Below are 13,441 nucleotides of genomic sequence, written 5' to 3'. Positions count from 1 at the left end.
CTCTGTCACTCGATCATTACAATCCATGTCGAAGGCATTTCATCAGTATCTCTCCATTTTCACCCACTGGGCGATGGAATCTGACTCCATCTTACAGGCCTTTTATAACAGATGTCGGATCAGCATCATTTGCCTCTCTGGGAAGTAAGATCGCATGGTATAATATTAGCATTGAATTGAAACCATGCCTGTGGTGGTACCGTAAAAGATACTAAATAATATTCTAGAGTAAATAATTGTATACTGTTTGAATTTACAGTAGTTGATTGTGGAGTGGAAGAAAGTCAAGTGCGATTTTTGAATGACACAAGTCCTCTCACCTCAAATCCAAATGGTGAGCCCCCTCTGAGATGCAATCAGTGATGAGCTTAAGGACTTTCTCACCTACAGAACAAAAGTGATACACATTTTATTCATATCTTACTCTTCCATTTGCCCATGGGTCCAGGTCTCCATTGGAGAAAATGTTGCTGGCTGTGGAGAGGGCTGATAAGGCAACAAAGAACCGAAACATAAAGAACAAAACAGCACTGAGGAAACCATACTATGGAAAAATCAAGCGGATTAGGGTGACATTACAGCCAAGTGTTCTAGAAGCAAGCCATGTGTACTGCATGGGAATTTCAAATGATGTTGAAATGAGCAAGGCAGCAGGGTCATTCCGCCAAACAGTTGCCATCTCAAGAATTTAAAAAATACTATAGTAAGTGCCTATTAAGTGCCAAATAAAGCAACAGGGTTGATTACTTAAATTAGGGTACTTTTTGCCATTACAATGCTCAGTCTGATCTTGTGGGGTGCTGATAAAAATGTAAATAGATTTACATACACAGCCCTGGTTAGCGGATAGGATCGTCTAAACTCTATAGCTTACCCAACTTACCCTTTTAATGTAGGAGGTTACATATGCAAATAAAAGATGAGTGGTCATTGGTCAGAATAATCCGATTGTGATGTCATGCTGTGGGCCAAAAACTCCATCCCACCTGAACAGGCTGAAATTCCAGGTGGGTTTTTTTTCTTCAAAAAGGGTGTTATCATTTTCACAATTTCAGAGTGTTAATTCAACCTCATAGTGTGGAATTACATATTTTTTTAAAGAACTAGCATCACATTTTTGACTGCACTGCCCCTTTAAAACGAGGGACAGGGGTTTTTGGACCTTAAATTGATTACTAATCTCATCAAATAAATAATGATCTTCAGAAATTACCTTGTCAAAGCAACTAAATAATACAGTACCAATCAAAAGTTTGGACACACCTACTCATTCCTGGATTTTTCTTTATTTTTACTATTGTCCACAATGTAGAATAATAGTGAACACATCACAACTATGAAATAACACATTGAATCTTAAAAGTGTTAAACAAATTAAAATATATCTAATATTTGAGATTCTTCAAAGTAGCCACCCGTTGCCTTGATAACAGCTTTGCTTTTCCAACAGTCTTGAAGGAGTTCCCACATATGCTTGAATGCTTGTTGGCTCCTTTTCCTTCACTCTGCGGTTGAACTCATCCCAAACCATCTCAATTGGGCTGAGGTTGGGTGATTGTCGAGGCCAGGGGCCTCATTTATAAAAATGTTCTTAGATTTATACTTGAACTTAGTTGTGAGATCATTTCCGACGGTGTGCTTACATTCGATTTATAAATGATACTGAGCATAAAAAACCTTGCTTGCGCAGGTTCTAAGAAGCCCATTTGTAGCTTACGCACCTGTGATCTATACATCTCAAATTAACTTAAAAGTGACGGCACCTGAATGTGCCTTACAGTCAGCGATTTCCCCTTACAGAATGCTAGCACAAATGAGGATTTAGTCAGGAATAGCCATGGACCAAAAGAGAACAGCAAACGTTTTGGAAGACGAGACCACGGCGATGGTAGAGGAGATTGAAGACAGGCAACATGTATTATTCAGTGAACTAAATAGTGGGTTGACAAAGAAAGCCAAAACAGGTAGCTTGGGAGTGTGTCGCCGCGGCAGTGAACCAGGTGGGGCAGCAAGACAGAACTGTAGCTGATGTGAAAAAGAAATGGTCTGACCTTAAACTGCAAGGGAAAAAAAGAATAGCCATACATAAACAGCAGGAAAATCACTCACGTCAGGTCGAGACTTGGTATAGAGATAAGATCATTTCCACGTATTTGGGCTGCAATCTGAGGTGCAGTTAACTCTAATGAACTTATCCTCTGCAGCAGAGGTAACTCTGGGGCTTCCTTTCCTGTGGCGGTCCTCATGAGAGCCAGTTTCCTCATAGCGCTTGATGGTTTTTGCAACTGCGCTTTCAAAGTTCTTGAAATGTTCCAGATTGACTGACCTTCATGTCTTACTCTAATGATGGACTGTCATTTCTCTTTGCTTATTTGAGCTGTTCTCGCCATAATATGGACTTGGTCTATGGACCATAATATGGACTCAGAAGTACAAGATGGGGAGGGGGGCGGGGGTAGGTTGACCTCAGGTCTCCCCACTGGAAGCCCGAGGTAGGGCGAGCGGGGGAATCTATCAAATAGCACACCTCTAAATTTGTACAGTACTAATGCAATTAGTAAAATCAGTCACACTACGAAATACTACCAAATAAACCACAATTCATTCATAATACTGTGAATACAGTTGAAATCGGAAGTTTACATACACCTTAGCCAAATACATTTAAACTCAGTTTTGACACTTAATGCTAGTAAAAAATCCCCTGTCTTAGGTCAGTTAGGATCACCACGTTATTTTAAGAAGGGTGAAATGTCAGAATAATAGTAGAGAGAATGATTTATTTCAGCTTTACATAGACTCAATTAGTATTTGGTAGCATTACCTTTAAATTGTTTAACTTGGGTCAAACGTTTCGGGTAGCCTTCCACAAGCTACCCACAATAAGTTGGGTGAATTTTGGCCCATTCCTCCTGACAGAGCTGCTGTAACTGAGTCAGGTTTGTAGGCCTCCTTGCTCACAGACACTTTTTCAGTTCTGTCCACAACTTTTCTATAGGATTGAGGTCAGGGCTTTGTGATGGCCACTTCAATACCTTGACTTTGTTGTCCTTAAGCCATTTTGCCACAACTTTGGAAGTATGCTTGGGGTCATTGTCCATTTGGAAGACCCATTTGCGACCAAGCTATAACTTCCTGACTGATGTCTTGAGATGTTGCTTCAATATATCCACAGAATTTTCCTCCTCATGATGCCATCTATTTTGTGAAGTGCACCAGTCCCTCCTGCAGCAAAGCACCCCCACAACATGATGCTGCCACCCCCATGCTTCACAGTTGGGATGGTGTTCTTCGGCTTGCAAGCCTCCCCCTTTTTCCTCCAAACATAACGATGGTCATTATGGCCAAACAGTTCTATTGTTGTTTAATCAGACCAGAGGACATTTCTCCAAAAAGTATGATCTTTGTCCCCATATGCAGTTGCAAACCATAGTCTGCCTTTTTATGGTGGTTTTAAAGCAGTGGCTTCTTCCTTGCTGAGCAGCCTTTCAGGTTATGTCGATATAGGACTCGTTTTATTGTAGATATAGATACTTTTGTACCTGTTTCCTCCAGCATCTTCACAAGGTCCATTGCTGTTGTTCTGGGATTGATTTGCACTTTCCGCACCCAAGTACGTTGCGTGGTCCCATGGTGTTTATACTTGCGTACTATTGTTTGTACAGATGAATGTGGTACCGTCAGGCATTTGGAAATTGCTCCCAAGTATGAACCAGACTTGTGGAGGTCTACAATTGTTTTTCTGAGGTCTTGGCTGATGTCTTTTGATTTTCCCATGATGTCAAGCAAAGAAGCACTGAGTTTGAAGGTAGGCCTTGAAATACATCTACAGGTGCACCTCCATTTGGCTTAAATAATGTAAATTAGCCCACCAGAAGGTTCTAAAGCCATGATATCATTTTCTGGAATTTTTCAAGCTGTTTAAAGGCACAGTCAACTTAGTGTATGTAAACTTCTGACCCACTGGAATTGTGATACAGTGAATATTAAGTGAAATAATCTGTCTGTAAACAATTGTTGGAAAACTACTTGTGTCATGCACAAAGTAGATATCCTAACCGACTTGCCAAAACTATAGTTTGTTAACAAGAAATGTATGGAGTGGTTGAAAAACGTGTTTTAATGACTCCAACGTAAGTGTCACAGACATATAGTTGCATTTTATTCTGGTTTGTGCAAAAATGTTATGAATAATATAAAACCAGTCTGCACACCACCAAGGTGAATCGGTTTAGTCTTGACTCTTGGTTGACAGTGTTGGGGGATGGGTAATGTAGTCTTGACTCTTGGTTGACAGTGTTGGGGATGGGTAATGTCGTCTTGACTCTTGGTTGACAGTGTTTGGGGATGGGTAATGTAGTCTTGACTCTTGGTTGACAGTGTTCGGGGATGGGTAATATAGTCTTGACTCTTGGTTGACAGTGTTCGGGGATGGGTAATGTAGTCTTGACTCTTGGTTGACAGTGTTCGGGGATGGGTAATGTAGTCTTGACTCTTGGTTGACAGTGTTGGGGGATGGGTAATATAGTCTTGACTCTTGGTTGACAGTTTTGGGGGATGGGTAATATAGTCTTGACTCTTGGTTGACATTGTTGGGGGATGGGTAATATAGTCTTGACTCTTGGTTGACAGTGTTGGGGGATGGGTAATATAGTCTTGACTCTTGGTTGACAGTGTTGGGGGATGGTAATATAGTCTTGACTCTTGGTTGACAGTGTTGGGGATGGGTAATATAGTCTTGACTCTTGGTTGACAGTGTTGGGGGATGGTAATATAGTCTTGACTCTTGGTTGACAGTGTTGGGGGATGGGTAATATAGTCTTGACTCTTGGTTGACAGTGTTGGGGGATGGGTAATATAGTCTTGACTCTTGGTTGACAGTGTTCGGGGATGGGTAATATAGTCTTGACTCTTGGTTGACAGTGTTCGGGGATGGGATATAGTCTTGACTCTTGGTTGACAGTGTTCGGGGATGGGTAATGTAGTCTTGACTCTTGGTTGACAGTGTTGGGGGATGGGTAATGTAGTCTTGACTCTTGGTTGACAGTGTTTGGGGATGGGTAATGTAGTCTTGACTCTTGGTTGACAGTGTTGGGGATGGGTAATATAGTCTTGACTCTTGGTTGACAGTGTTCGGGGATGGGTAATGTAGTCTTGACTCTTGGTTGACAGTTTTGGGGGATGGGTAATATAGTCTTGACTCTTGGTTGACATTGTTGGGGGATGGGTAATATAGTCTTGACTCTTGGTTGACAGTGTTGGGGGATGGGTAATATAGTCTTGACTCTTGGTTGACAGTGTTGGGGGATGGTAATATAGTCTTGACTCTTGGTTGACAGTGTTGGGGGATGGGTAATATAGTCTTGACTCTTGGTTGACAGTGTTGGGGGATGGTAATATAGTCTTGACTCTTGGTTGACAGTGTTGGGGGATGGGTAATATAGTCTTGACTCTTGGTTGACAGTGTTCGGGGATGGGTAATATAGTCTTGACTCTTGGTTGACAGTGTTCGGGGATGGGTAATATAGTCTTGACTCTTGGTTGACAGTGTTCGGGGATGGGTAATATAGTCTTGACTCTTGGTTGACAGTGTTCGGGGATGGGTAATGTAGTCTTGACTCTTGGTTGACAGTGTTCGGGGATGGGTAATGTAGTCTTGACTCTTGGTTGACAGTGTTCGGGGATGGGTAATGTAGTCTTGACTCTTGGTTGACAGTGTTCGGGGATGGGTAATGTAGTCTTGACTCTTGGTTGACAGTGTTCGGGGATGGGTAATGTATTGATGCTCGAGTGCCAAATCAACATTAATTTGTTTCTATTTGTTTTTGTCTTATTTTTGTATATATTTTTTATATTTATATAGTTTATTTATTTTCGTGGTTCCAAATGTCTGAATAAAAATTATAGTTAGTGCAGAATGGTCCCAAATGTCTCCCTCGTTGCCAGTGTAGAGGAAGATGTGTCCATAGCTTCTCTTCCGGTACTCATCTAGAAGGACATAGAGCATGACAATAGTCAAAAGTGGGCATGCAGGTTGGACAGAATAAGATAGGCCAGTACAAAGTGTGCGAAATGTCAGTATTTGGGGAAAGTATTTATCTTTAAATTGGGGTTTTGGGTCAGTGCTGTGCTCAGGATTCTTGACCTAATAAGCATGAGATGTTCGGGGGAACAAACCCGATGTCTTACCTGAAAACGCCTGTACCTGAAAATGCCTGTACCTGAAAACGCCCCTTGCGTCTTGGAGTAGAGGGAGAGCAAAACTATAATGCTAATTAAACAGAGTTGGCATCTTGAAAGGCCTGTTGGTGAAAACCTCAGCAAATAACTGTTTTTATGAAATGTTCATTGTCTGAATCATACAACATAGAGGTCAATTAACAAACCTGAACCCAGGCAACATCTTGGACCCTATGCATAGAGGGAGTTGTAGTCCTTTCAATCGACTCAGGTGTGAAGTCCTAAAAGGCACTATCACAAGAGAGACACTACTAAATATTGCCCCACTAAGGTATCCCATTATGGCAGCTACAGCATCCGCCTCATGCGGGAATAAATTACTTTTCAATACCTGACTAATTTGTCCAGACACTGTCAATAGATATCAATGAGATGTGAATGTTGGTGGGAAAAAAAGTATAGTTTCTGAAGACAATGTGAAAATCTCTGTCAATGAATAAAAACCGCAATTCATTAAGAGATTACTGTTGAGTGTGAAAACTCTACTAATAACATTAAGTATCAATTTGGAGAGGCACACGCACTCTCGCTCACTGTCACTGTCACTTTCTCTGTATCAGTATTATCAATCGAGTTTGATTGTGCTTGCATGGTTGCCGAGTCCATATCGGTAAACTACAGCAGGCTGGGTTTAGTAGACCAACGTTTCTATATTGAGATGAACTGAAAGACTTGGTATACTTTACAAGGAGGATTTATTACCTCCAGTCAATTGATTTTCCGAACGCAAAGATCAAAGACGCAATGATGTCTTTTATCATACGATTTTTTTGTATTTATTTTATTTTTTAAAGTCAGTCAGAGGAAGAAAAATACTTTTTATGCAAATTACAACTTTGCAGGAAAGTAACATTTTATTGCAGATACTACAGCCTAGGATTTGAATGAATAAAATTGAGAACGTATACCATTCAGTGTCTCACAAATTATCAGGGAAGGACACACAATAGAAACAGGACACCTCAGTCTTCCTTTTTACATAGAGTAAAAATTCATCCAACATTCGTCCAAATAGTCATCTGTGAATTATTTTGTATCACAGAAACAATCAATAAATAACAATTTCATAAGTCCTCAATATTTCTGTTATTCTTTATCTGTAAGGGCTTAGAATATCTATATTTATGTTGTTTGCATACATCTTTCAGACCTCTTTTCCAAGGTGATACTGAGTAAAATATATGCTCTGTATGTATATATATATTTTAATTACTGTGGATCATTGTGAAACCTCTTATCCGAATGGCATGCTTAAGATTTTTGAAACAAAATCCTGCTTATAAGGGAAATGCATATTCATATTTACATTGAAACACCCGGCCACAGGCTCAAACAGTTGGAAGGCGATAAGGTAAGTTAATTTGCAAATGATCCCTCAGAATAACATCTGAAACATTTTGACAACCCGGCCATTTGTTGAACAACTTAAAGTAACAAGGGACATAGACTTACAGAGACTCGAGCCCAGTCTATTAACTGCCCATCTCAAAGCTTGGGTTGTGCTGTACATTACCCCACCCTACTCCCTAACCCCCAACACATACACGCTCCACACACCATACAAACAATCAAATCAAGAGGCTTAGCACCTAATTTAGCTGATTCTTGGTTTTGGTCAGATGACCTGTTTGAAATGTTAACATGGAAACCAGCTAATGTAGTATATATAATATTCATACATACAGCATCCCTGACCACAGATGGGAAAAATAAGCCTGACTTTTATGAATGTTGACAAATAAATGCAGTTCTTGAATTCGCTAGAGTATTTAACAAAACTCAAACACATTGAAATAACACTGGATTTAAGAATGTGCTCTATAGAATGACTTAAATCACGGTTTGTTTTTACAAGATTATACCATATTTTTTTTTAAATTCAACTATAAACAAGATTTTGACGAAAGACAATATGAAAATTAAAAAGGCAAAATTTCTACAAAAATAAATACCCAGTGTACGTCGGAATAACTTGGTATACTGCAGACATAAGCACTACATAAAGAAAATAAGCAAAGCTACAGTATGCCTATAAGTTTCACTTTCCCCTGACTATGGCCTGACACCTTGGATCCAACATTTCTGTAAGCACATGAAAACAAACGTATAAATAAGACAATAAATAAAAACAGAATGAATAAAACATAGGCAATTCTTACTGTTAGTATAAAAGCATTTAAAAAGATCCTTCGGTCAAATCAGTTCATAGCTCTGTCTTTTTGTTCTGTTTTCTCAAGAGTGCCTTTTCATACAAAAATATCAAAATCAGTCCATCTTGTCATAACTCTCTACTTGAACTGGTCAGGGATATGTCCGATCTGAGACTGCATGCTGCTGGTTGGTGGACTCGAGATGCCCTCTGACCAGTCGGACATGTTAGAATGCGGGGAGGAGCTAGACCATTGGTCGGGAGACCCGGGGGAGGGGGTTAGAAAGGGGTGGTCCGGGACCTGTAGCTGGTGGTTCGGGGTGTTGTCCATGGGGCCGGAGTAGCTGTGCTGGGAGGGAGGGGTGAGGTACTGGGTGCTGGGCAGGTTCTGGCTCATGATCTGGGTCTCCTGGGGTAGGATGGTGTGGATAGGCATGGAGCCCTGGTTCCCTGTGCCCTGCTGGAGCTCTGAGCCACTCAGCTCGCTGCTGATGAAGTTGTGGCTGATGGAATGGCCACTAGTGCCAGTGTTAGAGTTCTGGTGCTGCAGCTGGATGCTCTGTTGCTGCTGCTGCTGCTGGAGCTGCTGCTGCAGGTTCTGTTGGTGCTGCATCTGCTGCTGCATCTGCTGCTGGGCCTGCTGCAGAAGGTGGGGCTGCGAGGCCAGCCGGGTGTTCTGCAGGCCCTGGTAGCTCATCATCTGGGACAGGCTGGTGGTGGGGAGCCCGTTGTGGAGAGAGGTCATCATGCCTTGCTGCCCGCCCCCCTGGTGCAGACCGCCCTGCCCACCGACAGGACCAACCCTCATGGGATTGAACTGGCTGGGCTGGCCCATGCTGGCGTGCATCCTGGAGAGCCAATCACACTGGCCATTCATGCCCCCCGAGCCGTTGGAGCCTGACACAGGAAGGTGGGTGAGACGGGGCGGGAGTGGGTCGAACTGCATGTGTGCCAGCTCCTGCTTGTTGGGCATGCCCATGTGGTTGACCCCCATGTGGGGGTCGGACATCCCCTGGAGGTGGTTGAGCGACATGGACGGGGACTGCTGGAAGGGGGACGTCATCATGGGAGGAGACGCCACGTCAGAGATATAACCGTGTGGAGACTCCAGGGAGTCCACCGGGGACAGAACAGCTGAGCTATCCAGCACACTCCCTCCCTTCCCATCCTGGGAGGCTTTCTTCTTGTTCTTCATGTCCTTGCCGTCCTTGCAGCCGATGCCCTTGGCGCTGGGCTTGCGGGCCTTCTTGCCCTGGACCTTCATGCTGCCCAGGTAGCCATTGGGGGAGCAGAGGGGGGGGGACAAGGTCGTGCCCATGGAGCCTCCATGGCCATGGCTGTGCACGGGTGCACTGCGGACCAGGTTGTACTCATCCATGAGACGGACAATGTCGTGGTGCATCCTCTCTTGCGCAATGTCTCGGGGCAGCCGGTCCATGTGATCAGTTATCTCGCGGTTAGCAAAGTGCTCCAGCAGAACCTTGGCCGTCTCGTAGCTTCCTTCCCTGGCAGCAAGGAACAGCGGGGTCTCCTCCTGAGGAAGACACACAGTGAGAAACGTGTTTACAGTGGGCCACAGACAGACAGCTCTCGCTTGCAAAATTGATTGTATCTCAGTAACCATGTTTATAGCCTTAGTTTTTATGCGAGTAAAGTCACCATATTTTTAAGAAATCACGACAGCTGTGATGGAAGTTTCGGTACAATTTGATAAACGCTGACAGATCATTTATTTGTTCGACATGGTGGGATGTTTTTGTGTCGTTAAAAGTAATTATGCGATTAATATCCATCATATAGAAGTAAACACGGAGTCACGGGATGATATGGTTTATGGTCCTCCCACTACGACCCGGGAAAGCCTGCAGTTTATTAGGCTACAGATGAAATAAGTTCTGATGAACTTCACAGGGTGGTGAACGTGCACGGTGATGAGCTTGATGCTCCTTTCCAATAAATATCGAGGATCTTATTTTAGTGACATGATTATTGATGCTTGACTGCCGTTTGACAAATACAAATATTCTCGCTCTAATCCATAATAATGTCGTCATGTAGACTAGCCTACCCACACTGTATCTGTGAGCTGTTGGCTAAGAGCGCATGTGTCAAAACCAGATGAGGCACACTTGCTATTTAACGCAACAGTTTTTGTGACAGAACTATCGGTAGAGTTGAAAATGCGATGGAAACACACTGAACTTCCGATTTTTATTCGGTCGATGAAAAAGTACTGTACATTTGTGTGCACTACGTCATCACGCAATTGGATGGGAACCTAGCTACTGAGATGAACCTGCATGAATAAAGGTTCAATAAAAAAAGCTACGTAGCTTATGGAGGCAGCTTCTTCTATGGTGTCTTATCAGGCGGAAGAGATGCCTTACCTTGTTGTTCTGCATGTCCTTGTTGGCGCCGTTCTTCAGTAGTACGATAGCTGCTTCCACGTTGTTCACTGCTGCTGCCCAGTGCAGAGCAGATTTGCCTTTGTGAAAGAGAGCGGGAGAGACAAACGTTCAGTTCACATCAAGCCATGCCTGTCTAAACTGACCTAAAGAAACCTGACTATAATTTCTTTCTAAACCCCACATTATTTCAACATTTTGTAAAATAACATTATTTTATTTTATTCTGCCCATTTCTAATGACAAATGTAACGTTTGATGGATCGAAAGTGCTCCACTATAGCTCTGGTTGAAAGAGTACGATGAGGCCAAGGAGCCGATATGGACACAACAGTGACATAAGAGCCCTACCGAAGTCATCGATAGCGTTGACGTCAGCGTGGCAGTTAATGAGCTCCTCCACCATGCCCTCCACTGCCAGGCGGGCTGCCAGGATCAGAGGGGTGGTGCCATCGTGCATGCGGGCATCCAGGTCTGTGGCACGATTCCTGATCAAAATCTACAGGAAGACACGAGCTGGTTAACCTTGCATGAGATTATCTATAGAGATACTAAGGAAGAAAGGTCACATTGCCAATCCAATACAGTAGATCTCTTTGCTACTCAAAACCACAAATGAGTCTGCATTTGACCCTAACCTGGAAGACGCCCTGAGCGTCGGCAGCCACGGCAGCATGTAGCGGGGTCTTGCCCATGTTGTCCTGGATGTTGGCATCTGCACTGGCCTCCAGCAGACGCTTGGCAGCGTCGGAGCGGGCGTAGCGGGCAGCGAGATGGAGGGCGGTCTCCCCCGTGCGGTCTGTCTGACTGTGGAGTTTGGCACCCTGGTAGATGAAATCATTGATCACGTTGGCAGAGGCGTCTTCCTCCTCCTCGCTGTTGCCGGTTTCCAGACCTCCACCACTGCAGGAGGCGATCATCAGGGGGGTGAAGCCATCTGGGCAGAGGGAGGGAGAGACCATACTTTAGGACCAGGGGAGTTGACTATACCACAGCATTGGCAGTCAGTGCACTAGTGCAGGGTCAGCATGAGACGGAGCCAAGTTCCTGGTACAAACGGTAAGAGTCAGTACTTCAAAGCACAAGGAAGATCAAAACAAAGCAACAAACAAATCGAATGTGGATTTGATGCGTTTGCCTGTGTGTATCATCACCGCTCTTTTCGATAACGGATTCTGATCGAGCCCGACGTTGGGGAGCTTGGGGAAACGGGCCAGGCTATGTGAAACCCAGGCAGCTGGAAAACTGAGCATTATCATCTCTGAGGGGAGGCTCAGCCAGTCGACCTGGATGGGTTTCTCCTCTTCAAAAGAATAGCGAGCCCCAGATCTCACAGATTCAATTCGGGCTCATTGATCGGTTAGGGAGAGAAAACGTGTGTGTGGGGCTGTGCTTTAGTTCGAGGAGCATGTTACTGTTGATTTTCTTAAAATACTCTTCAGGGGGCTTGACACTTAATAAAAGGGTGTTCTTGTATTTTGGCCCGTTATTGGTTTTATTAATAAAGCATATGAAGAAATAGGCCTATTAGTGGTCCGATGATGAATGTAAGCAGGAAGGGAGTTTTCCCCTGGGCTCAGGGCTTCTAGCCGCATGCTTTGATCTGGATCCCCTTACCCCTGAGGACACAGGGATTTAGCTACTCCTACACACACACACACCTACACACACACACACACACACATACACAATCTTGCCATTGCTCACTCAGTCAGAGGTGTAAATCAATCAACTAATAACCGAGGCAGAAAAATACCTTAAAACATGACCATAAGTTTAGTTTGACGTCTATACAAAGCAAGATTTTAAGGTAATATAATTCAATTGAATAGGAATACATATTTTGTGTGTAATACAAATTATTAGAATGATCATATTTAAATACTTTAAACTTTTTTTTTCAATATTTGTATCCACATTTTTCCTGACACTTCTGATGACATAATTATGAAGACCTCTCATCTCTCCTTTTCTAACTCTACACCAGTACTGACAACTGAAATGTGACCCCCCAAAACATACTTGATATATGACCTCTGCACCGTAAATATAAAAGTAGCTGGGGCAAAATACAACAATTCCATACAACAGTATTACTGAAGTCCTACACACCGAATTAAATACATACATTCTATATTCCCCAAAAATACAATTTCATCAAATGTAATAATCAACTCAATCCTTGTCAGTAGACATTGAGGTTAAAAAATACAAATAATAATCTCCCCAAAATCAGTCAAATTCACAGCTAAAATCTGTCTTAATTTCCCTAACGATGAAACGAGTGGCTGTAAACACACCTGGTCCCCGTACGTTGACGTCCATGCAGTCGTTCTCGATCTCCCCCTGAGGTGGTGTGGGGGCGATGGAGGGGATTCGGAGATCAGCCGCGTCCAGGTGCTGCTGGGTCCACTGGCGGTGGTCCGTCTGGTCGTCCAGGTCCAGCATCGCCTGCTCCTCAAACTGCTGGAACCAGACCGAGGGGTGGACGGACAATCAATTAGCTCACACCGCATCCAAAGCCTTTCATCTCAAACCTAGTTGAAAACTAAGGTTTAATTAACCGACTTTTATATATTCAAATGCTGACATTCTGGACAATAAAACCAAAAACCAACACAAAGGAGACTCTACATTTTCAATATCT

General features: G+C 43.3%; 1 protein-coding gene across 2 annotated transcripts in view; it reads right to left on the bottom strand.

Moving 5' to 3' along the window:
- Positions 1 to 6,990: 6,990 nt before the first annotated feature.
- The window catches only part of LOC115139859 (neurogenic locus notch homolog protein 1-like), a 48,024-nt gene continuing 41,573 nt past the window's right edge, over positions 6,991 to 13,441 (bottom strand). The window contains exons 30-34 of one of the 2 annotated variants that reach the window (XM_029677692.2): positions 13,095 to 13,260; positions 11,433 to 11,731; positions 11,146 to 11,293; positions 10,777 to 10,874; positions 6,991 to 9,923 (exon numbers count right to left, since the gene is read on the bottom strand). In XM_029677692.2, the coding sequence (XP_029533552.1) occupies positions 8,529 to 9,923; positions 10,777 to 10,874; positions 11,146 to 11,293; positions 11,433 to 11,731; positions 13,095 to 13,260 (2,106 nt within the window). In that variant the 3' untranslated portion in view covers positions 6,991 to 8,528. The remainder of the gene's footprint in view (positions 9,924 to 10,776; positions 10,875 to 11,145; positions 11,294 to 11,432; positions 11,732 to 13,094; positions 13,261 to 13,441) is intronic. The other variant, XM_029677693.2, reaches the window with a different exon arrangement.

The sequence above is a fragment of the Oncorhynchus nerka genome, linkage group LG13 (genome assembly GCF_034236695.1).
Source record: "Oncorhynchus nerka isolate Pitt River linkage group LG13, Oner_Uvic_2.0, whole genome shotgun sequence".
NCBI classification, from domain to species: domain Eukaryota; kingdom Metazoa; phylum Chordata; class Actinopteri; order Salmoniformes; family Salmonidae; genus Oncorhynchus; species Oncorhynchus nerka.
The sequence above is the reverse complement of the archived record's forward strand: the minus strand, read 5'-3'. Positions and strand labels throughout refer to the sequence as shown.